The sequence below is a fragment of the Urtica dioica genome, chromosome 9 (genome assembly GCF_054948205.1).
Source record: "Urtica dioica subsp. dioica isolate 48M chromosome 9, U.dioica_male_clone48M_v1_H2, whole genome shotgun sequence".
Taxonomy (NCBI): domain Eukaryota; kingdom Viridiplantae; phylum Streptophyta; class Magnoliopsida; order Rosales; family Urticaceae; genus Urtica; species Urtica dioica.
In genome coordinates this window covers 17,994,448-18,019,553 of record NC_142764.1, presented here as the reverse complement: position 1 = coordinate 18,019,553, position 25,106 = coordinate 17,994,448, and the positions used below count along the sequence as shown (strand labels likewise).

General features: G+C 32.9%; 1 protein-coding gene across 1 annotated transcript; it reads right to left on the bottom strand.

Annotated features, from left to right (window-relative positions):
- Positions 1-658: 658 nt before the first annotated feature.
- LOC149385421 (putative LRR receptor-like serine/threonine-protein kinase At1g53430) lies at positions 659-21,430 on the bottom strand. The gene is made up of 27 exons (XM_089626030.1): positions 21,276-21,430; positions 20,103-20,259; positions 19,128-19,199; positions 18,761-18,832; positions 14,076-14,147; positions 10,747-10,815; positions 10,590-10,661; positions 10,399-10,470; positions 10,106-10,177; positions 9,951-10,019; positions 9,739-9,810; positions 9,568-9,642; positions 7,000-7,071; positions 6,120-6,185; positions 5,951-6,019; positions 5,735-5,794; positions 5,609-5,665; positions 4,639-4,694; positions 3,663-4,030; positions 3,379-3,571; positions 3,162-3,296; positions 2,941-3,086; positions 2,378-2,597; positions 2,048-2,276; positions 1,336-1,492; positions 960-1,239; positions 659-923 (listed from the first exon to the last, which is right to left on the bottom strand). Exons 1-26 carry the CDS (start codon positions 21,415-21,417, stop codon positions 967-969), a joined length of 3,117 nt encoding a protein of 1,038 aa, XP_089482156.1. The 5' UTR covers positions 21,418-21,430; the 3' UTR covers positions 659-923; positions 960-966.
- Between the last annotated feature and the right edge of the window lie 3,676 nt (positions 21,431-25,106).

Below are 25,106 nucleotides of genomic sequence, written 5' to 3'. Positions count from 1 at the left end.
ACACGTGTCATTGAGATAGTTATTACCGTTGTGTAATAGACTTAATGATTACACGATTGACTAAACTAAAACAATTTTTGAAACTTGAGGTTTAGAAACGATAAGCTCGTTCCTTAAATGTCTCAAACATACTTATTGTGATAAGGTATGAGTTCAAAGTTGAGGCTAAGGACATTGTCAATAAGTAGACTATAAATTAGCCCTTTTGACAATGTCAAATTTTCGAGAATACTAACGCGTGTTTTAAATACTGTAATATTCTGGAAATAGTGAGATACTTAATTGTAAATCCTTAAAGTCATGTATATTAAATATGAATTGACTAACAAGGATGCACAATAAATAACTAAGTAATGGAAGAAGTTAATAAAGTTCTTATTGAAACATATTTCATTACACTATGGTTAGTGGTGATGAGATCGGAGCATGCAACGGTGCAAATTGTTGAAGACACCAATAGATTTACACCAACGAATATGGTAGCTTCGTATCTTTATATATGAAGTCTAGTGTATAGTTTGAAGCATGCAAAGTGTTAAAATGTTCTAAAGTAGATTGATTTATTGAGAACAAAATGACTTGACCTTGAGAGGTGAGTCAAGAACACTTGCATGTTAGCATGGACTGTGGATATACATTTGAGATATAATTCGAATCGACATAGCTTATGAAGCATGATAAAATTGAGAATCCATGAGAATCTCAATTCTATGTCAAAATCACAGCAGAAGATAAATTCAGCTAAATTCAGCTGTCAAATATAATACTAAATAATAAGCATGCACAAATTTTCAGTTGCAATCAGTTCTAAACATTGTCTCAAGTTGCATAGCCACCTTTTATAAATTCAAGCCATAATTAAGTTGGTTTGTAGATGATCATAAAAACTGTCCAAATCAAGTTTCTTATATATATATATATATATATATATATATATATATATATATATATATATATATCCAGCTACTAGGAAGCGGTTGATTTAGCGGAATCGCCAGTAACTTCATTTGAAGGTGACGAGTTTTCAAGAGCACGAATTTCATCTAGATTTTTCTCGCCGTTAAGAACACTCAAAACATCGTCAATCCATGGCCTTTGGCTTGGGGAAGTAGCGGTGCACATCACCGCTAATTTTAACACAAGTTCGACTTCACGTTCATTGTATTCCTTATCGCCTTGTAATTTTTTGTCGATGAACCCACTTATGCTCGGTCGTTTTCCTCGGAAATGGAGATGGACCTATGTTTGTTCACACAATAAAAAAGAGTTTTTTTTTTGGGGCTGCTTGTGAATGAATTATTGATATTTATTCATGGAGAGGTTAATTACATTTACCTTGTCTATAAGATCCATAGACTCTTGAGTTCCTGTGATCTCTTTATTTCCATGTCCAGCGACGATTTCAATGAGTATAACCCCAAAACTGTAGACGTCTGTTTTTGTGGATAGTTCGTTTTCACGGCCTTGACAATACTCTGGTGCTAAAATGCCACTGCAAATTTAGGCATCTCAATGTCATTGGCGAGGTCATAAATACATTAAATTTAGGGATTTTGGATCAGTGTATCTGTCCATTTTGTGGGGGTAGTTGCACTTTGAACCCACATTTTTATTTTTATTTTCACCTCCCTAAACATTTTTTGAATTTTAGTATGCATAGCCATTCGAAAAACAATTGTTCCTATTTTCAACAAAAATTCACTAAATGTAATGCGTATTTAATTTATCAGTATCACTAATTACTTATTTTATTAAAAATAAAAATATAAGCGTAACCCTGTTAAAAAATCATTTTTATTTGTAGTAATATATTTTATGAAGTTAAGAGTGATATTCTGAAATACACATATAAGAGTTAGTTTAAGCTTGAAACCCGAAATTTTTGTTAAAATATCAGCGAATGTTTTTAAAGGCGGTAGAAATGTCGAAATCAAAATACAGGGGTGAATGTAAAAAAAAATAAAGGACTAAAGGGCAACTACATGAAGAATACAGGATTTAAAGTGAATGTAAAATTTATACGTTTGCTGATGAATATTACGGTTACCTTGGACCCCTTTGTTTGATGAGAGTGTACTTATCTTCGTCATTGTAGATGCTAGCGTATCCAAAATCGGACAATTTGGGGTTGTTGTGTTTATCAAGAAGAATGTTTGAAGCCTTGAGATTTCCGTGAACAACCCTAGTTGATCGCTGATGCAGCGAAGCCAAACCCCTCGCTATTCCCTTGCCTATCTCAAATCTTGTTTTCCAAAGAAATGTTCCCACTTTGGATTCTATCGCCAATCATAGTCACGTAAATGATGAGAGATATATACTATATCGCAATAGTTGTAACATCTTGGGGGACAGAACAGTAAGTGAGAGATAAACGTACCGAATAAGGCGGTTTCGAGGGACCTCTTTTCCATGTATTCGTAGATGAACAATTGTAGGGTTTGTCCGAAATGAACATCCAGCAACTTAATGATGTTCTGACCTTCCAATGTTTTAAGGATATATATTTCATTTTGAATAGTACTTCTGAGCTTACCCTTGTGCCGAGGGAATATTTTTTTCACAGCCACAGTGATTTTAGGACTCTCCATTACATCTGCCTGAAACAGTGTGAAACGTACGTACATGCATGTAATAACCATCGCCGGAGCTGAGATTTACCAAACGAGCCAAGGATGCAATAGTTACGTGAAATAATTACCTTTGTAGAACTTGAGTTAACAATCAATGAAATAATTTGGTGATATTGGTAAATTGCGCCTTACAAATTAGTTATGTGTTCAAAATTAATGTGCATTTCTTGATTGAAAACATGGACAAATTTTTTTAGACGGGCTATAAGTGTCAAAAATCTAAAGTTCGGAGGCTGAATGCAAGAAAAAAAAAAGTGCAACTGCAATAACCTCATTGGCCAACTGTACCAAAAACCCTTTAATTAGCTACCTTATAAACCGCTCCCAAATAACCGTCCCCAAGCTTTTTAGCATCGCTAAATTTACCGGTCGCCTTAACGAGTGTCTTAAGTGTGACTGTTATGTCTTCCTTGGCGCCCTCGTCACTCGATATATGCTCGCCAACTTTTACTTTTTCTGTCCGGTCATTATTTTTTACACGTCAAAATTCGTTTTTTGGATTGAAATTATGTAGATGAAGGATTGTCTTACTTTTCAACTCTTTGTTTTCCAACCAACCCATCGCCCAGGCCATAGCCAGCAAAATCAGCAGGACCAGAACCAACGAAGCTAATGCAATGAGTGCTATTTTCCAGACATCGAGTCTTTCACCGCCAACTTTGAACACTGATTATCCAGTCAAGGGAATGCAAATAAATATTTGAGCACAATATATATAAATTATGTGATAATCAAGAAGATGTCTTACAAGGATCAACTGATATGGCAGAGATGAGAGGTCCGTTGAAAGAAGGACTGAATTGAGACCCTTTTCCGGCCCAGTATAAGTGGATGTTAAGTAGACCCGTATCATTGACTAGAGTTTTGAAGGTCAAAGGGAACGCTATGTTCGGACCTCCAGCGTAATCTCTAATGTCGAAATCATGTATTTTCCGCTCACCCTTTAATGATAGTCAACAAAGCTTCATATTTTGATTAATCATGAATAATCAATAGAATGGTGACTTCTGTTGGAAATGATTTGAATTTTACCTGAATATAAATGTCAAAGATTCGTTTCTTCAATATTCCGTAGTCTTGCTTGTCTGAGTAAATAATTTCGGCAAAGTGTAGCGTCACATTATAAAACCCTTCGCGGAGATCGAAGGCGTAATAGTCGAGTGAGACAGGAGAGAGACGCGCATTGTTGTACACGGATGGCTCGGAATTGGAGATTCCGCTGGGGATATTCTTTGTGTAGGCACTGGAATTGATGTCATCCGAAAAGTACTCACCGGAAAATGTGTAAGCCCAGTTCTTTTCCGGACTCATGTAAAACGGCAACGTGATGTTGTCTTCTTCGTAGGGTGTCTCATTTAATTGCGTCGGTCCGCCACCACAATTTATGTACAGTGAATGGACTATAAGGTTATAGAACTAAGTGTTAAAAAAAATTTCTTCACATAAAAATGATACCCAACAGTTATTGAATAGAACAAATTACTTTCACTGTAACTCGAACCCTTTTACTTATCTGAGGGTGCTTATCAACTGCGCTAGCCCCTCATGTCAGAGCCATCGTGACTAAAATGTAATCAAAATTGTGATTAAATATAAACTCTTTTAGTACTGGAGCAAAGGCATATATATATATATATATATATATATATATATATATATATATATATATATATAAGTCTTTGCTTGAAAGCTATCAAGTAAAATATTCTTTTGAAGAAAAATGAAAATTTTGTTTGAAAGTATAAAACTATTTTCTGTATCGTGCTAATTAAAACTTGAAATGTCAAATAAATTTTGAGAGCAAAGTTAAAATAATCATTACTATGTATGTTTTAATTTTGAAATGCTTAGAAAATTTGATTATTATTATTTTTAAATAAAAGGGAGACAAACAAAACACTTATTATCTAAGAGTCAAAGGATTTATATATTCAAGTTATGCATCTCCATTAACCTTTTTTTTTTAATATATATATATATATATATATATATTCTATAAGGAACTTACACTTCGGCTTCTTTTTTTCAGGAGAATATATTTTCCTCATATCAGTGAGTTGAAGCCTGAAAGTAATAATCATAAAATGGATTCAAAAAAATATTATTAGAATTCTGTAATGTAAAGGGGGAAAATATCATATATATATATATATATATATATATATATATATATATACATATATATCCCTAGAGTTTTAGTTCAAATACTGAATCTATACCTTATGTTTTCGAAATCACATCAGTTCTATTGTCTTATTTCCATTTTAACTCTTAGTTCTTCTTACTTGAAATAGAACGAAGGTGATTTTGAACTAGAAAAATTGTGAAGACTCTTTGTGTATGAGGGGTAGTAGTTTTGTCATTTTGATATCGACTAAAATAAGTCAACAAAAACTTAGATTAATATATATATGTATATATATTGAGTCATTGGGCGTGTTTGGCACAGCTTTTTTAAGCCCAGCAAAAACCAAACTGTAATCTTACTGTTTGGTAAAACAGTTTTTAGAAAAAATTTCAAAAACGATTTTAAAAATTGTACATGAGTCACAAAAGCTACGAATCTTAGCTTTTAGAAAAAACGTTTTTGTATTTGATATAAAATTACTTTAATATCCTCACGTGATTATCCATAGCACTTTTAAATATTTATTTTATGTCTATTTTAGTCTTTTTACTATAATATATTTATTTTACCAAACGCAAAATCAGTTTTTGTTACCAACAACAACTGTTTTATAAACAGCTTACCAAACACCTATCAATTTAAAAAAAAAAACAGTTTTTTCCAAAAATTGAATCTAAAAGCGTTTTTTTTAAAACAAAGCTATGCCAAATAATGCCATTAGTCAATGGAGGTTATTGAAAACATAAGGTATAGATACAAAATTTGTCTAAAACTTAGATGAGACATATGATATTTTCCCAAGCATAATAAATGATGAGAGAAGGGAAAGAGGTTGTTTAAATCATAATACATGTATGGTTTAGTGGCGCCTTCGGAGACATTGCAGCAGCAACAGGAAAACAGGTTCCTAATAAAGAGAGAATATTATTTGCACCTCCAAAAAGGACGTATATCAACGCACTGTGTACTAACTTACAGATCTAGGTCTGGTGCTACGGCTTTTTCCAGTTCTGAGAAATTATTGAACGATAGATCCCTGAAACATAGAAAATTATATATATATATATATATATATATATATATATATATATACATATATATAATAGATTATCTGAACATTTTTACCAATATATGTGGAAAGAGAAATTGGATCATTAGAAACGAGCCAATGTGAATATAAGAAGGTACATACATTCTTGTTCCGCTAGATTGAAATATCCAATTCGGGATGGTACCATTAAGCTTATTTCTTGCTACAGACCTGTTCAAAATTTGCAGCAAAGTAATACATTACTGTGTACACTTAATATCGCCCTAACTTGTTAATATTTAGCCATGATAATTACTAATTGGGTACTTACAAGTAATCTAAAGTTGGTCTAATCGATTCTGGAATTCCACCCGTAAGGCTGTTGAAGCTCAAGTCTCTGCAGTGCAAAATATTCTTATAATGATCATAATACTCCATAATTTTTATTACATTAAAGATACTAATTGTGGTTTAACTGTGTGCAGCCACCGGAATGTGATAAGTTATCGCAACCAGCAGCAGCAACTTATCAAAAGCGGGCCCCAGGAGAGAAGAAATGGACAGGCCTTAAATGGCCCTGTTTGGCTGGTACAGGTGTTGGGGGACAGGGGTAGAATGAGCAAAAGCAATCTGCCAGGGAAAGAAGGGACTTGACAGATGGCAGCAGGAGAGTGGGCAGTAGGGAAAAGTAGTTACGGGAAAGGAATAAAATGTGTGAGAGTGAGGAAAGCAAATCTTATCTTGTAATTGGTATTGTGTGTGTGGGAGGATATTTCTGGGAGGTTTCTCTATACCTCCCGTAAGTCTGTATCTTCTTTACTGAATATCAATACAAGACTCATTCTCTGGTTTATCACGTTCTTGACTGACTTGTTGTGAATTAATTATTTTAGTTCATAACAGAATGTTTCTCTCCCTTAATTATTATCTTCAATTTATACATAGATGCGTGATGGATCTATTGTTTTCTTGCTAAAGAACGTTTCATATAGCATCATTGGCATGTGCCTATGGCCATGATGAATTGAAGTGGTATCACCCAAGCTTTTGTGTCGACCAGAGTATGTCATTTAATGTATTAATTCCGGTTTCTCTCAAGTTATAGTGACAATGACCTAATTCGAATTCCAAGGCTATTTTTATAAAACAGGCATTTAATGTTAGACATGCCCCACAAAGAAAGAGTGGAACAGTATGTGCATATTACTTACAGGTATTCTAGATCTGAAAGCTCGCCAATGAATGCAGGCATTGGGCCACCGAGAGAGCAACGCCTTAAAACCCTGTTTTGTCAATATGTAATATACTCAGCAGGTTAATTATTATAATTATTATTTTTATTTTCATCCAAAAGTTGATTTTCTAGAAACATTTTTTTTTTTGGGATTTCCTTTTACACATTATCCAATGCTGATTATATTTATTTGTACTAAACGTATCTTGTATTTGCAACAAATAGTATGAGCATATATTATTTATCGAAAATAATTTTCATCAGCGGTCAGCGAACCGCAGTGTAAGAGAGGAGGTGGACCCACATATCAGGTGGATCCCACATATATTAATATATCAACGCTCTATTTTTTAGACCTGACAACAGGGTAGCCCACGTTTTAGTCACTGCGAAAAGTAAAATTAGTATAAAAGACGAAGCAACCTTGTGGTGAGGAGGGATTTATCCCGCTTTAAAAATAATATATATATATATATATATTTTAATATTTCTTGATATTTATTTACAAAAAAGAAACATATAAGCAACTAAGCCACAATATACTTATTATTTGCTAAATAGCCAACGCTCTGTAAGCTATAGCAATTAGCTATTGATTCTATTAACCGTATTAAATTGACAATTTTTCCTAAATAACTCAATTAATAGGCATGAGTTATTTGGACATAGTTGTCAATTTAATTGTAGTTGATACAATCAATGGCTAATTAATCATAATGAACTAAACGATGACTATTATGCAAACTTAAAGTTTCTATGTGACTATATAACTATCGAACCCTAAAAAAGAAATATATAGTTAAAGCTTATATAGTGTTTCAGAATGTATTTCAAATAGTACGTACTTAAAACTATGTAAGACCCATTTCTATACATATGTTTTTCTTTAATATTTATTTAAATACTAGGTTAAAGAAAATATAACTTCGTTATTGTACATCAATATAAAAAATATATTTTAGCACCCCCTAGATTCGTCCATATGCATACATACGCACATATCAGAGCACTGGATTTGAAACCAGTGATGTAGCTCCAATATTGTCACACCATATCACAGCACTTTCTTTGTTTTGCAGTCCAAAAGCTCACTCTTTAGACTTTTCAACTTCACCACTTCTGTTGTAGTTTCAGATAGAGCTCTGTACTCTTCTTCACAGTTTGAACGTGTCATCACTTTCTGTTTTCTTGAACATCAACTCACAAGACAACCACTAAGAAATACACAAAATCATGTGGTTGATCTTTTTAATCCAGTTAACTCGCCCAATTTGATCGGTATTGCACACGATGTCTAGTCTTGCACTCGCTCGAGCTGATGTTAACTCAATTTGATCGATTGACTTTCTTTCTTCGTTGTTTGCAGAAGCAGCTTGAGCTGCAATGACCTAGCTTTTGATTGTGTTAAGTTCAACCTTGCTAAGGTGAACCAGACTTCTGATGAGCTGTGACATCGATTCACATGACCTAACATTGACTCCGAAATTAACGCGAACAACCACGAGAGAATGCACTGATCATACCTCATCCAATTGTGGAACTCTGGATTCGATCGTCGATTTGGAGGTTGATTCACGTCAGGTTGAACTTCGATGAATTGTGATTGAATGTGCGTTGTGCCTTCCAGAACTGAATTAAATCTGTGAGCTCTGATAGTTGGAAGTACTTGTGAGCGCCATAGAACGTAATAGTTCCAATCTAAACGCATTGGAAGTGGATTGAGATGCGGTGTGAAGTTTGGAGCGACTTAAAATATTGCATCGCCGTGAACTAATGGCTGAGCCACCATTGAAACTCTTAGGTTGAGACCTAGAGCTCTGATACAATGTTCATTATGAGAGCTTTGTTCAGGTTCTTCAAAGTGAGCATTGAACATGTGAAAGCATTTCAACGCCAAATGACCAATTTTTCCATATAATTGACACAAAACTCTGCCTCGACTTGCACTCAAGGGCGGACCCAAATGTAACCCTCTTTTTTTTCAACCTAAATTGGTTTTTGGCCCCCCCTTTTTCTAAACTTTGGATCCGCCACTGCTTGCACTTGACCTGGTTGACCATGGCCATGGCCTCTGAAAGTGAAACCTACTCTATTGAATCCGCCTCGACCTTGATTTGGATTGTAAACTCCACGAGAACCTCTGTTGAATCCGCCACGAGCAGATCCGTGAGAAGCATAGTGTGCAGACATCATATCAGAATGATCAGCTACTGGAGTTGAGTTCATCAAATCAATTCGCATTTTTTTTAGATTGTAGTAGAAACTGCACTTCCTGAAGATTTCTTGTAGCGAAAGAATATGATGAAGATTGTATTGGTAATTACAACCTTTAAACAGAGTTTGTATACCGACTTTATGATGCGACTGAGAATTCAAACTCAGCCAATAACACAAGCCAGTGCTGACTCAGCGTTAGTGAACATATAGGCTATACTAATACACACGTAGATAAAGCACATAACAACATAAAACTTTGACCAACAATATATCTATATATATATATATATATATATATATATATATATATATATTGTTCTATACTCACAACGTTTGTATTTTGGGAAGTTTAGCAGAAGCTGGAAATTCGGTCTCACTTGTTCCAAGTAGGTCACTTATGCTCCTGTAACCAGAGAAGAAGTGATATAATAATAGTATGAACACAACACCTTGAAATAATAAACTTGCAAATTGAGCTCATAATATATATTTTACTCACAGATACACAAGAGTTTCCATCTCAAAATAAACGTCAGGCACAGGTCCTTCGAAATTATTTCCTTGAAGCCACCTGGAGATTTAATCTCATATGACATCATCATACAGACAGATACATACCCAAAGCAACAGTTTATACCAAAATCATGCTAAGTTTTATTTATTTTGTGCAGCTTAATACATAAAAAAAAAAAAAAAAAAAAAAAGACTTACAGTGCCTGTATTGAAGTCCAGTTGACAATATCAGGCAACGGACCCCGTAGAAGATTCCCAGAAACAATACTGCATTGGTTTTAAAATTATTTATCATATTATAAACCTTTTAATCAACTGAAGTGGTACAAAAATTGAAATAAAAATTTACTTACAACGATTCAAGTTTGTTGAGGTTTTCGTAACTATTTGGCAAACTTTCTTCAAAATAATTGGATGACACCCAGCTATATATTGAATAAAATACAAAAAAAAAGAAAAACACACAGATTTAATCTGAAAAACTAAAAAACGAGAAAAACCACCGATAAAGGAGAAGATCTCAGTGTGTCAAAAAAATATGTTTCAATTGATCAAAACGCCCTTGTGAATAATGATAAAATCATACCAAAAATTCAGAGACTGCGAAAAGGTTCAGTTAAAATTAAATCATTACAAATTGACTTACAATTCCTGAAGGTTGGTCAGATTTCCAAGCTGCTCAGGAAGCGAGCCACTGAGTTCATTTTCAGACAAATACCTGCATTGTTTATAGTGATATTAGGATATCAAGCTGGCAATCATGTGCATATATACATACACACACACACACACACACACACTGACACACACAAATGTATATGTATATTGTTAACTTACAGTTCCGTGAGGTTGTGGAGTTGACCTAGTGAAGGGGGGATAGAGCCTGATAGGCTATTGTACTCCAACGAGCTGTAAGTTAAACAATCATTTTAATATTGTTGAAATGATTGTAATACAGATATGGAGGATGAATAAAGGTAAGAGATGTCCTTACAGTAATCTAAGAGACGTTTCACCCAGTGACGACGGTATACTACCCGTCAGGAAGTTGTAATCCAGATCCCTGGGAAGCAAATACTTGATATAAATTAACTGATTCAGAGTTGTCAATACTAGAAGAGAGAGTTTAAAAGTGTTTGGAAACTTTTATTATATTCATCTCAAATGTTTGAGTACGGTACAAGATGGTTTTATACTGAGCTCTAACATTCATAACAAATTACAGAATCTAGCTCGTCTCCCTTAGCATCCCCGCAATAAACATATGCAACGCCGAAAATAATATTAATTAATTTCCAGAAAGAGAACTGAAATTACTAAAAGTGCCGTAAGATAGTTGTTCAACTAGTGGGTGAAATAACTTGTTGAATAACTAATTGTTTTTAATCGGATTAAGTTTGCTTGAGACAAAAGAGTAAAGACCAATCTCAAAAGTGTGCTGATTTTCTCCCAACTTTGCTATTTTGTAAATGATTGCGAGGGCCTGGGTGCCTAAAAACACTTATAAAGTCAACTTAGTGTTTGAGCTAAAGACCTATATTGCCCACGCTAGTCTATTTGGACACTTTTGACCTTGGAATTGAATTTTACTCATTATATGCCAAAAATAAGAGAAAATAGTTTTGGTTTCATTTTTCTTACTAAGGGAAAAATACAAGCGTAAGTATTGAGCGTTATCATCAATAAAAGGATTGACATGAGCCGAGAAATTTTGGTACAAGCCGAGTTAAGTTTTCAGCTAAGGCAGAAGGATGAGTGACTGTGGACACAATGATGAAAGCTTCGAGTTAGCGAATAACAACGAGAGAGAGAGAGAGAGAGAGAGAGAGAGAGAGAGAGAGAGAGAGAGAGAGAGAGAGAGAGAGAGAGATTACTTGCTTTATATCGAACTTCACTGAATTTCAGTTGACAATCATTGTGTACATTATAGAGATGTATAAGTGATTTGACTATAGTCTAAGGTTCTCGTATTGACTTAAATATAGAGATTTGTTAGTAGTTAGCCAGTTCATGACAGAGAATTTAAAATTATAGCCAAATTATCAATTTACTAAAGATAATGGCCAATATTTAATTGGGATGTCAAAAATACCCTTTTACCCAATTTTTTTATTATCGTTCGTCTTCTTCTCTCTTCAGATCTCGTCCTCCTTATTCTTTACAAAAATGGCGTCTATTCTAGAACCAACAAACAAACCCTCGTCAACATAGATTAGGCTATTTTATCCTATCTCCTCCGCCCGATCTAAGCTCGGTCCTCCGTCTTGCTGCCTAGGGCTTTCATGACCACGGTCTTGGCCTCGCGGCAATTGTAGGCATGTAGCGAGGCCTGCGACGGCGCGATGGTAGTATTCGCCGGAGCTATCAAAATCTACACTGCGACATCGATTGTCGGAACGACGCCGACTATTAGGAACCTTGATGGTGGAAGATCCGTCGACATTGGTTATCGGAGAAGACAGAAAGGAAGATATACTATTTGGATCAGTGATCGTATGCGGGGGAGGACATGATTCACGGCGATCTAGTTATCCGGCTCGGTGTATCTCCGTTCCATTGGTGAGGACTCCATCGTCGGAGCCGGCGCTGGCGGTGGTTTCGAAAATAGAGGATCGGGCTTCCCATAAAGCGTTGGTGACTGGAGAGTTGTACATTTTTGGCCACACGCTTATTGGCTATCTGATCGAAGATCCATCGCCGATTGACGATAAAGATGACGGTTTGGTTGAGAATACATTTCCCAAGCAATGATGAAGACGATCAATTGCGAAGAAGAAGAGAATAAGATCTTCGTGTTTTTTGACATGAGACATTCCTCTCATGCTCATTCTTTTTCTTTTCTTAATTGAATTGGATTTGAATAATATTAACTGTGAAAGTTAAAAGATTAACTATGAATGTTAATATGATTTATTATGAAGGTTAATCTGATTTGCTGTGAATGTTTACTTACTCGGCGTCGAGTTCGACGAGATCACCTGTTCCTCGATCGAGTTCGAGGAAAAATGCAAATCGTCATCGGAATCGACGTCGGACCTGTGTCGTAGAGATTTTCTAACGCTAGAATTAGTTGTCGATTGGTTGTCGTAAAAATCAAGTTATTAGAGTACTCGGTCTCTAATCAGGATTGGACAGATTCGCTGTAAATTACAGTGGCGGAGTCGCCGAAGACGGTTGGAGATTTAATGAAGGTTAATCTGATTTACAATTAAGGTTAATATGATTTATTCTGAATGTTTATTTAATTAACCATGGATGATAACATGGTGAATTTGGCAATGTTATACTAAACATCAAAAGGATGACGAAAATAATAGTAGTATTTGTTGTGAAGGTTAATAAATAAAATTGATGAAATTATATGAAATTTAATATTATTTATTCTGACATTTAATTATATTAAACGTTAAAGGTATTATTGGGATATTGAAATATTATTTTAACAAATTGGCTACTTTTCTAAATAACAAATATGTTAAAAAATTGAGGTATAATTTTAAAAGAGGAGGGCTTCGTGGGTTAGTTACAATGAGCTCTACGAGAGAGAGAGAGAGAGAGAGAGAGAGAGAGAAGAGAGAGAGAGAGAGAGAGAGAGAGAGAGAGAGAGAGAGAGAGAGAGAGAGTACTTGCTCTATATGGAACTTCGCTGAATTTCAGTTGACAATCATTGTATACATTATATAGACATGTATAAGTGATTTTACTGTAGTCTAAGGTTCTCCTATTAACTTAAATATACTAGTCTAACAAAAATACAGAAGCCTTTATAAGAATGTGAGAAAAAAATAGAATTATTTATTATGTTTGAAAATTGAGGAAATCCCAACGGAAAGATTATAAAAAGTAACTACGGACATATGATTAAAGGGTTTTTTTTTTTTTTTTTTTTTCAGTTTCTAATATTTCAGGTTATATCAAATAATCAAAGTAAACATATATAATATATGATTATTTGCGTGTAAATGTGTATATATACATATATATATATATATATATTATATAGGGTTCATTAGGAAAATAGTCAATTTAAACGTTTGACATTGATAAATAGCCAATATTTGATAAATCTTATGCAAACAGTCACTTTCAGACGTAAATCAGGTAAATAGTCATTTTCATATATCAAACATTGACTATTTACCTAAGATTTATGCCTGAAAGAGGTTATTTATCTAAAATTTACCAAACGTTGGCTATTTAACAATGTCAAACGTTTAAATTGGTTATTTTTTTTAATTTTCTATTTATATATATATATATATATATATATATATATATATATATATATATATATATATATATATATCAAAGGTGAGGACATACAAGTAATTCAGGGACGGCAAGTTCCCTAAAGTCTGTGGTATCATCCCTGTCAGTTGATTGTACGAAAGATCCCTGTGAAAAAATATATCATAAGAAATAAATCAACATGCCATTTTACATCCTAGACCAGTAAATGAGAGAGCTTAGTATTTTGTTGGAAGAGAATCTATATTAACTAGATCCGACTGCCTTTATAATGTTTAATCTCCCTATATTTATTTATTATATATATATATATATATATCTATATATATGTGTGTGTGTATATTTGAAGAATTTGTTGCAGGAACCCAATCTCTAGATTCTTTTAAGATTTTAATCAAAATTGTTTAATTTTATTAAAAAAAAGCCGATTAGGTGAAAGTAAATTAAATTAACTAGCTAGTCTTATAGAGTTACTTAAACAACCACACAATATGCACCACTTCCAATTGAAAAGCAAATTCTAATCATATATGCAGCTATCAACGCCACTAGACAGAATATGATTATATGAGAGAGCCAAGTATAAAACTAGAATTACTCCAATCCCTATTATTGTCTTTATCAAATGGCGGCGGCAAGAATAAGAATATCTTAAGTGATGACAACTTAATCTCACTCCAGACATTAATTCTTAAAAGAAAGTGTTGCAGCTGTCATGGTTATTAATAATCTCAAGGACAACTAAAGCCACCTTTTTTTTTCAAGCATTAAAGAACCATAATCATCTCAACAGCACGACAAAAACGAACAGCTATTTTTCAGAAATAGATACCATGCCATTTACAAAACCATTACAATTACATGAAAAACCCAGAGCCAAAGCCATTTAAATGAATATAAACAAAATTTTCAGAAAGTACGTGTGATAATACATGGAATCAGGTTTATGGCTTGATTGTGTCAAATATTTACTTTCTATGCGTTAGGACAAAAATACTATTAATAAACATGTTAATTTGGCTGCAGAAGGCCACAAATTGTGATTTTTTTGCAGCCAAATGCGACCCTCTGCTAAACCTACACAAGTTTGAAAGATATGTTTGTTTGAAACACCAAAAATGCACATAAAACAAGTAATATTTGACACTATCAACTTTGTATACCAAATTTTATGAGTTATCGCATATAGTTTCTAAAACTTCTCATTTGAAATAGTCTTTTCATACAATTTTTTTTTAAATGAAAACGAAAGTAATACAACAATTGCGTGGCTAAATTATTCTACCATTAATAAGTGAGTTTCAAACACACTTAATTATCAAGTGTTTTTAAGACTATATTGTAGTGAGTTCTCAAGCGTGTTAATATTTTTTTTTAGTTTATTTAAGTTTTCTCAAGTCTTTTTTAAGATTATAGCTTTTGTAGCTTAATGGAACAAAATTGGAACATCTCAAGACGGTTTAGATGCTTTTCGAACAATTTTGAGTAAGATAAGCAAATATGCTTCTTCTATATGATTTTGAGGCTCTAAAGGGAGTAACTTTGAGTTATTTATTTGTATAGTCAAATTGAGCTTTTAATAAAATTTCCTATGCCTAATGCTTTGCAAAACATGGACATCGGAGCAAGAAACTATGGATTGTTCAAGTTTCACTGCACGTCAAGCATGTTTCGCCTCGCCAAAGAGACTAACGGAGGACACAAGGTCAAATCCGCATTGCAAAAGATCTTTTTGACACATCAATTGGCTTATTAACGTCCCATGACACCAATTTGACTTCTCAGAGTCATTTTAACATGCCACAACCGATCTTTTCCGCGTGTCCAAGGGTCACGGCACAAGCATATTACGTTAGTCTTTCCCTGCAGCATGCGCAAGTGGAATTGTGAGTCGCGCTTCAGCTTCTCCATGATGCACTCTGGAGCACACTCAGCTACTGCCTTGTGCAACTCTTTGATTTTGGCGGATTCCCATTTTCATGATTTTGGGCTAGTTCTCTATCTAATCGCTTTTAAGGGCCCATACTGCACCGAAAACACATCGTAATGGTATAAGCACACATTAAGTAAATTGTATTCGCTGCTTCTTCTCCTTCTTCTTCTTCTTCTTCTCCTTCTTCTTCTTCTCTGTTGTTTAGTATGAATTTTGTTATTCCCCTTGATTATAGCTTATTTATATCTGGCTAATTTTTTTAATGATGTTGTACATAAATTGGTTTAGTCTTAGTCGCAAACCTACATGTCAAAGGTCAATGAAAACAAGGTAGAATGTTCACGCGATGTACTGCAGATAGGAAGAACTTCTAGTATTCAGAAGACGAAGATGATGCTCAGTCAAAGAAGGACAAATTCAAAATAACTTAAAATATGAAGGTCAAGTTTGTGTAATGTAAATGGTATATATTTCTAACCGTTTGAAAATAGGGGAATAAACCTCTAAATGAGGGCCCATTCTATTGTAAGTGTAATTAAAGTTACTCTGCTGAAATACAGAGAGAAATATAAAGAGAATTCAATCAAATCGATATCATCCTAAGAGCATTTTAATGGTTTAGCTAATATGCATAGCTTCATTTGTCATATAGATTTTTCAAGCCACAACTCATTTAAGCAACTTTCTTCTTTAATGGTTAACTAATTTCTCTCATCTTGCTTGATAATTTACTATATTTTCTTTTAATTTGCATGCAATTTTCATTGGTTGAAAAAAATGTGAGGTCTACTAGTTTTACTAGAGCTAAATAGTTAAGCAACTTGCTCTATAGAGCTAATTTGCTTAGATCAAAAGTCAATATGCAAAACAATGGTTAAACAACTAGCTAAAAACTTTTGATATTTACTAGTAAGTCCCTAAAATTGTGAAATAGATCTTATGTAAATAGCCACTTTCATATACTGAACATTGCTAAATAGTCAACGTTTGGTAAATCTTAGGTAAATAGTCACTTTAGACGTAAATCTTATGTAAATAGCCACTTTCATATACTGAACATTGGCTATTTACATAATATTTACATCTGAAAGTGGCTATTTACCTAAGATTTATTAAACGCCGGCTATTTAGCAATGTCAAACGTTTAAGTTGACTATTTTCCTAATTTTTCCATAATAAAAAACAAAGTCCTAGCAATGTACGTGTAGGATTAGAAAGCCCAATAAAAGTAAGATTAGAACAAGGCCGAAAATAAAGGAAATAAATTAGAAAGAAGGCCAGACTTTCGGCTGATTTCTTGGTAATCAAAAGACACGCTAATAATGCGCCAAGCAACGTCCTATCTCTTCATATGTGCATTTTTTCGCTGAACAGTCACGCTCATGCAACATAAGATTAATACAAGTAAAAACCCCTAGGAAAATGGTCTTTCCCTTATATTAGAAGAGATCGGAGACTAAAACGTATACATATGAAATGGTTTTTATTTATTTAGTTTCGGACAATATGTATTATTTTTGTAACATAAAAAAAAAAAAAAAAGCTCATGTTTTTGTAGACAAATGAGAAAATCTCTAGATGAAAGAGTTATATTCATTTGTGGAGAATATGCTTTGTGTGCGCCTAACATAAAAAAAAAAAAAAAAAAAAAAAACAAGCTCATGTTTTTGTAGACAAATGAGAAAATCTCTAGATGAAATAGTTTTATTCATTTGTGGAGAATATGCTTGTGTGCGCCTTATGGATAAAAAATTGACAAAGTGAGATACCAATTAACAATTTTATTTATTTATTTATTTATTTATGTTTTTTTAATATTCTTTTTGTAACTTATTAAAGAGGGTGGTAATATTTTAATCTTTTTTTTTTTTTTAATAACAATGATGGTTAAGGTTTTACTATTTTTCTTCAGCACATCACTATTTCTTTGATATATAATTTTTATTTTTTAAAAGGCCTATTTTTAATTTTCGCCTAAAATCTCATTATTCAGCCGTAATCTAAACAACACAATGCAAATAAGAAGGACTTTATTTGTGTTTCCCAGTAACTTTTCAAGTTCTTAACACACCATAAATGTAGAAGAGGCCCAAGTCCAGCCAAATCTCATATATATATATATATATATATATATATATGGGTAAATTAGACTAATAGCTCACGCTCTTTTTAAAAATTGTAAAAGTTTAATTTTATTAAAAAAAAAATTCACTAAGCCGAAGTAAATTAAATTAACTGCTTTAATTAATGTAATTTACTTCGGTCTGTTGGACTATTTTCTTAATAAACTGATACTTTGGTTAGAAAATTAAAAGAAACTAAAAGATTGAATAATTGAAACAAATTCTTCAATATTAAATTAAAAAGGTTTTGAGCAAAAACATATTTATATCAAAAGAGTTGAGCAACTGAGCGTTTTTCGAAGAGGGCCGGCCCAACCCAAACCTCTAAAGAGTATTGGGCGGGTAACCTGCTGGGCCCAACACTGCAGTTACGGTCTTAACTGAATTAACATGAAATTCAACAAGAACTTGTTTGAAGATCATAATTATCTGAGTGTATCAACTTTATAAAGATTTTATAAATACTTCATTTTTTAAAATATCAAATGATTTTCTCGTTATGTTAAATAAAAAAAAAAGTAAACAACCACGAAAGCTGTAAAAATGTAAAAAAAAAAAAAAAAAAAAAAGTCTAATAAAAATTGCGAAGAATTAGGAAAAAACTATGAAATTATTTTCGAAATAAAATAAATATTTTACGCAGTAGTGATAAATAAAGTATTCAGGAATCTTTTAAAATGAGATAGCTGTAATTTATGACTTACAGACTTTTTAGATTGTACAATCTCCCGAATCTAGCAGTTATTGGGCCTTGAAGATTGTTACTGGATAGATCACTGTAGTCATACGCAGCAAACCAAAGAAAACAGTTATAAAACAGAGCACTTACACAAATTAGTACATAAAAAAGATAATGCATCATTGATTACTCTTTATAAATGAATAAAAATAGTCTTAATCAACAGCACTATTTGCTATTATTTGTTTTTAAACGAAAATTGACATCTTTATTAGTTGATATTAAGGTTAAGCTTAGGCCAAAACCTCCACTTTAGTGCCCTTTAAAGAAAAAGGTTAAGCTTAGGCAAAATCCCTTTGAAAAAGAGAATATAAAAGTAAGAGAAAAGGTACATTTCGGTCAGTCCTGTCAGATCCCCGATTGCGTCATCGATGGTTCCACTTAGCTGGTAGTTACTCAAGTCTCTGTAATAAATCATATGATCAAATCGTGTTAATACTACATATTGTTAAAAACAAGAATATATATCAACGTAATAATTCCTTTAACTGCCCGAAAAAACTATCATTCCCTTAAGTTTCATGACTCTTGTTTGGAATCCCATATTAATTGAAATAAAAATAAGAATGAGGTGTAATATGATTTATACCATTTTTAGTTACTACTTTATAGTCAATTTGAACTGGATATAAAGTTGACAGATTAATGTTCGTATTTAAATCCGAGGCTGCCTAGGATATAAAGTATCACATCATAATCCCTGATTACTTAATTAAACCAAACAGACATGGGTTGATTTGAGGCACCTATTCACATGGCCAAGCATACAGTCTGAAATCGAGACAAATAGCTAGCTTAGAAGAAATTAATCATGAGCCAGATTATATAATCTAAACTAAAAAATTGACTGATGAAATTTGTATCAGAATCAGTTGATCTAGGGAATTGAGCTCAAATCAAAATGGTTGCAAGCAAGAACCCTTCAAGCACGAGTTGTGGTGATGACCCGCAAGCTCTAGAACTAGAAATTGTTCCAATTAAGGTGAAAATTGCTTTCCTTGAGAGAGATTGAGTGGTAAACTCGGATGATGAAATTTGCTTTCCTTGACAGACATCGTTTGAGAATAAATACGATTGAGGGATTTATTCCAATCTATTCAAATTCAAACTAAACAGCTTACTTCTCGAAGCCAAAAAAAAAAAAAAAACACACACACACACACAAAAAAAAACCCTTCAATCTAACTGTAAATAACTAATCAAACACTACTACGCTATTATACGTCAGTAGTCTCCGACTAAATAATAAAGTTATCAGATTTTCAAAGTTTAATACGAAACTAAAGTTATATAAAGAAGTTACTTACAATTTGCTAATCTGACACCGTGAACCTTTCTTGCAGCCGGTACAGACGATGGGGTTAGTAGACTTTGATCTGTTGCTGTTGCAATCATCGTTTGAAATTTCAAGGCTTGACAGGTCTTTTGGTTTTAATTTCCCCATCATAAAATTGAATGATATTACTGCCAAATAATTTAATAAAAAGGTTATTAAGTTATATAGCCACACGGTTATAGTGAATTGAGATATAACCTACCTTTGGTTAATTTCTTGTAAATAGTCAAGTTAATTTCTTAACAAATTAATAAAAGATTTATTTAACTCAACCAAACATGTAAAAAAATGTAGTTAATAGGCTGCCACGTATACAAATTGGCTATTTATAAAGTATTTACCAAAGTTGGCTAATTTACAATTCATATAGTTTATGTGGCTTACTTAGCCAATTTTTTGTTAATAAAATTATCAGATATATCATTCCTTAAAACGGAACCAATTCTTTAGTGTCATCAGTTTATTTGAATGCTAAGCTAAAATTTGAAAATTAGGCAATCGATGATCTTACTTTGGCTATGTTATGAATCAATGAAGGTAAAAGAAAATTGAAAACAAAAATGAAGAACACACATTTAACACCCAGGACGGGGAAAAAATCACATGCATATGCGAGGACTTTCACTATATAAAAAAAAAAAAAAAAAATTCAATCTGGGTAATGTATACGAAACGCCAAAACGGAATGTGACGAAATTCTAGGCGAAATTCTAAGTCCCTGCAAACATCAGATTATCTCACCGCCGGCTTTTTTTTCGGGCGCGACCAAAACCCACATGGGTCACCAAACATTAATAACAAGCTAGGTAAAAAAATGATCAAATTTATTTAGCCAGAAAATGACGTAACCAACTCTAACGCTCTGCCATCGACAGATTAATTTTTTATTTTGTTTTTTTGTATACAGAAGAACAATAAAAAAAAAAAACATATATTGCAATAAAAACCAAGTCAACGATATGTACGAAGTATAAAATAATGAATTCTCCAAACCCTTTTTGTTTAGTTTTTTTAATTGTTTACTTTCAATAGCAATGAAATCCTTTGGTAAGTTCTGGAGAGAACCATCGTATAAAAGATATATATATATATATATATATATATATATATATATATATATATATATATAAAGTGATATTCGCACCTTCAGAGTCGGAGAGTTCTCCGGCAGATTGAGCTGTGCTCTGAAATACGAAGTCATCAAAACCCGATTGCCAGAGTATTAGCAAGTTAAATAAAATGATAAGCTTCTCTTTTGGAAAAATCAAGAAAGAATGCAGTCCCATTTTTCTCAACAATATTTCTGTTTCAATCTTTAGATAAATGTCCTCTTTATACTTGCGAGATTGTAACATCTGTCCCAATTGGCACGATATTTAGAGAATAATGAGAAGAAAAGTTAAAGTTTAGTACGGACCCAAGTTATCTTTCAATAGAAGCATAATTTAAGATGAGAAGAAAAATAAAGATTTAAGCCTTTTTTTTTTTTTTTTTGGGTGAGCACTACTGACCCAAGTTATCTTTCAATAGAAGCATAATTAAAGATGAGAAGAAAAATAAAGATTTAAGAGCTTGTTTGGTAGTTCACTCAAACTGTTTTTGTTTTTTGTTTTTGTTTTCATATAGTTGTAGTGTAAAATTTTTTTGCAGTTGTTTTCAAATAACTGTTTGGTAAAGATTTCAGTTTTTTTTTTTATTCAGTTTTTTGTAATTATAGTGTAATAATTCACATAAGAATCAGGCGTCGAGATATATACTAAGTGAAAGTCTTTACTGCGAATATAATGGTTCGTACCTTTAGTTATAATGATTGTTCACAAGTTCATCGGAAAACACTGTTTGTCTTTGTAGACAATAAAACAAATATCAAATTTTGATACCTAATGTTGACTAAAAATAGTGAAAACTGATGTGCTCGACGAGAGGATCACGACCAATTAACAGTTTGTAAAATGGAGTTCCGATTGTTTAAAATTTGTCATAATTGTAAAACTTAAGTTTTTCAAGAAACGAAAATAAATTCGATAATCAAAAGTGAGGAAAATGAAATGATGTTGATAGGATGGAATGAGATATCAAGAGGAGATAAAAAAAAAAAGTCAAAAAAGTTGAGTGAAAAAATTGGAAAACAACTAAAAACTGTTTTCTGATTTTCTTCATTAAAACAGAAAACAGTTTGAAAACTTTTTGAGTTGTAATCTGAGAATCATCAAACAAACAGTGAATTCAGTTTTTTCAGAAAACTGTTCAAGTTAGAAAAATCAAAAACAGTTTTCAAATTGATAAATTTTTTTTTTTTTTTTTTTGTGAGCACCTTCGTGGATATTAATACAAAAAGTTCTGATTTTATTGATATATTAGTTTCGACTGGAATATTGTGTGGTAAGTAATATCGATTTCCACCGATCTAAATTTATTCGTATAACAAATATTATCTATAAAATAATAAATGATTTATATATCACAAATTATATATATGTTCAAGAAATTAAAATAAAAAGTCTAAACACCAAATCAAATAAGGACACTCGTAATGTCATAATATAGTTCTCAAAAGCTACATCTACAGGCTTGTCAATCGCGATTAAAATAAATATCAACCCTTTCAACCTCTTGAAAATCTCCTCCTTCTTTTAGTGCCATTAGCCGAGCCTACACAACAAGCTTTTCTGATAGCGTTCACTTCATCAACAAGCTTTGCTTAGGCATTTTTGTATGACTCTAGCCAAATGAAGGCGCGTTCCGGTATAGCACCATCCGGATCCTTCATCCTCTATATTAAAATCATAAATAATAGTAGGTACATTCAAAAGTGGAAGAATAAAAGTAATAATAAGAACAAGATACATCATTTTATCTCGTAACTTCACAAGTGATGTTTGCCCAATTCGATATGGAGTTGTGTAACTCTTCTTTCTCCCTTGTTGTAATTTCTGGAGTTGTTGGGACAAACATAAAGTGTTAGAAGTAGACTGTATATAAGAATATCGGTTATGTACTCAACTTACCAAAAATTCCGAACTTAGGCGAATCTTCACATACTTGATCCAATCATCCTTTGGGATGCCGTACTCTTTTCTATATACTCAGCTAGACTTTCGGGAGTAATGTCATCTTTTATATTCTGATAGATCTTGCTTGTCAACCTATTCTTGAAATTACGAAATATTTTTCCAATTTTTTCATTGCTGCACGTTGATAAGTAACGTTGATTTCAAAAAGTTGTCTAATAAAAGCAAATTAATGAGTTTTAGTTATTAACCAATAAATTGTATATCAAATACGAATGGAGTTATACTGAATAATAAACTTACATGAATATCGTCCGACATTATTCTAACTTTTTTCATTGCTGCATGTTGATAAATAACGTCAATTTCAAAAGTTGTCTAACTTGAACACCAAAAAAACAAGCGAAGCTTATCGCCTTTTCACTGATAGGCGCTCCAAACTCATTCACGTCAACTCCAAATCTTGTTGCTTGACTCCTAGCATGTACTATGGCAGAGAGTTTTGTAGGACCTCTATTTCCTTTCCCACTAGGCACCTCTCATCAAAAGAGGAAGCTTAAGAGTAAGACATTTTAAACCTGCACAAAAAATAAGATATAATTAATTATTAATTATTATAAGTTTTACAACAACATCATACAAGTGGATTTCTCTAAAACTAAAAAAATTACTTTACCATATATTCAATCTACATAAATGCCTTCTCCATTATCACGCAAATACAATAACGCTTCCTTGTTATCTACAATAATACCGTTATCTAAATATAGACCTTTGGTAGCAGTTAAACATTCGGCTAAAATATAATTGTCATGAAATTCTGCCCGAATTTCATCTGCGTAATCTTTACTCTATGACCGTGTTGAATTTCTTTGACTACGGACATAGAACACTTACTTCATGTGTGTCGCCATCACAAACGATTCTTTATGATGACCTAATCTCTTTAGATCTACCACTGTAAATCCATTCTTGTTCACTTTGATTCTATTGTTACTTAACCCAATCGCACATAAAAATAGGCTGACGAAATGACACATAATCGATATCTCATATTTCTTTGATAACTAGCATACCATGTCTGCATATATGGGATTTTTGTCATTCACACTTGATATTTGCATAGTCTTTGCAACCAGGCTCACGCCTCTATTTTGCATGACTCTTAGCCGATCACACTCCTCTGTGCTAAACTATACGCAATTGAAGATGTAGCATGAATGCTTGATAACCTATGTACTCAGTATTTTCGATAAACAAGGAAGTGTATCAAGAACATCGTTCTCCTTCAAAACTCACTCTTGTAACCATCTGGGAAATGTGCGTAGCTTATCATCATGTATCCATTTTAGGGTTTTGTTTGTCGATGTTTGTTGCAAGAAGTTTATATGTTCTCTGCATTTTTCAAGATTAATTAAGTTAATATATATATATATATATATATATATATATATTAACTTAATTAGGAAACGACATAGTTCAATTACTCGATAAAGGGCTGAACATAATCAGAGTTATGTAGGATCCTCTAAAGTTCTTGCACAAGCCGTGTGTACGAAACCGAACTGACTACTTAGTTTTTTTATGCCTTTTCTCTATGAAATTCCCAAACACTCTCGTCTCCAAATTCTTTCTTGGTATCAGAGCAACAACAATGGCGTTCGAAGATTCATCTTCCTCGCAATCACAAGTCAACGATATATCTCAGAGGACGGCTATCGCTTCTCATTTCACGCCTACTCTGAACACTGTTAACTCCGTCAAACTCGACAAGGATAACTACTGAATTTGGCACTCACAAGTTCTTCCAGCCATAAACGGCCACAACCTTCAAGGTTTCATCAATGGGACCACGGTCTGTCCTCCAGAATTTGACGAAGTCGTCAATGAGAAAGGAATCAAGGAAAAGATACGCAATTTGGAGTTTGATCACTGGAACAGAGAGGATCAATTGCTGCTCAGTT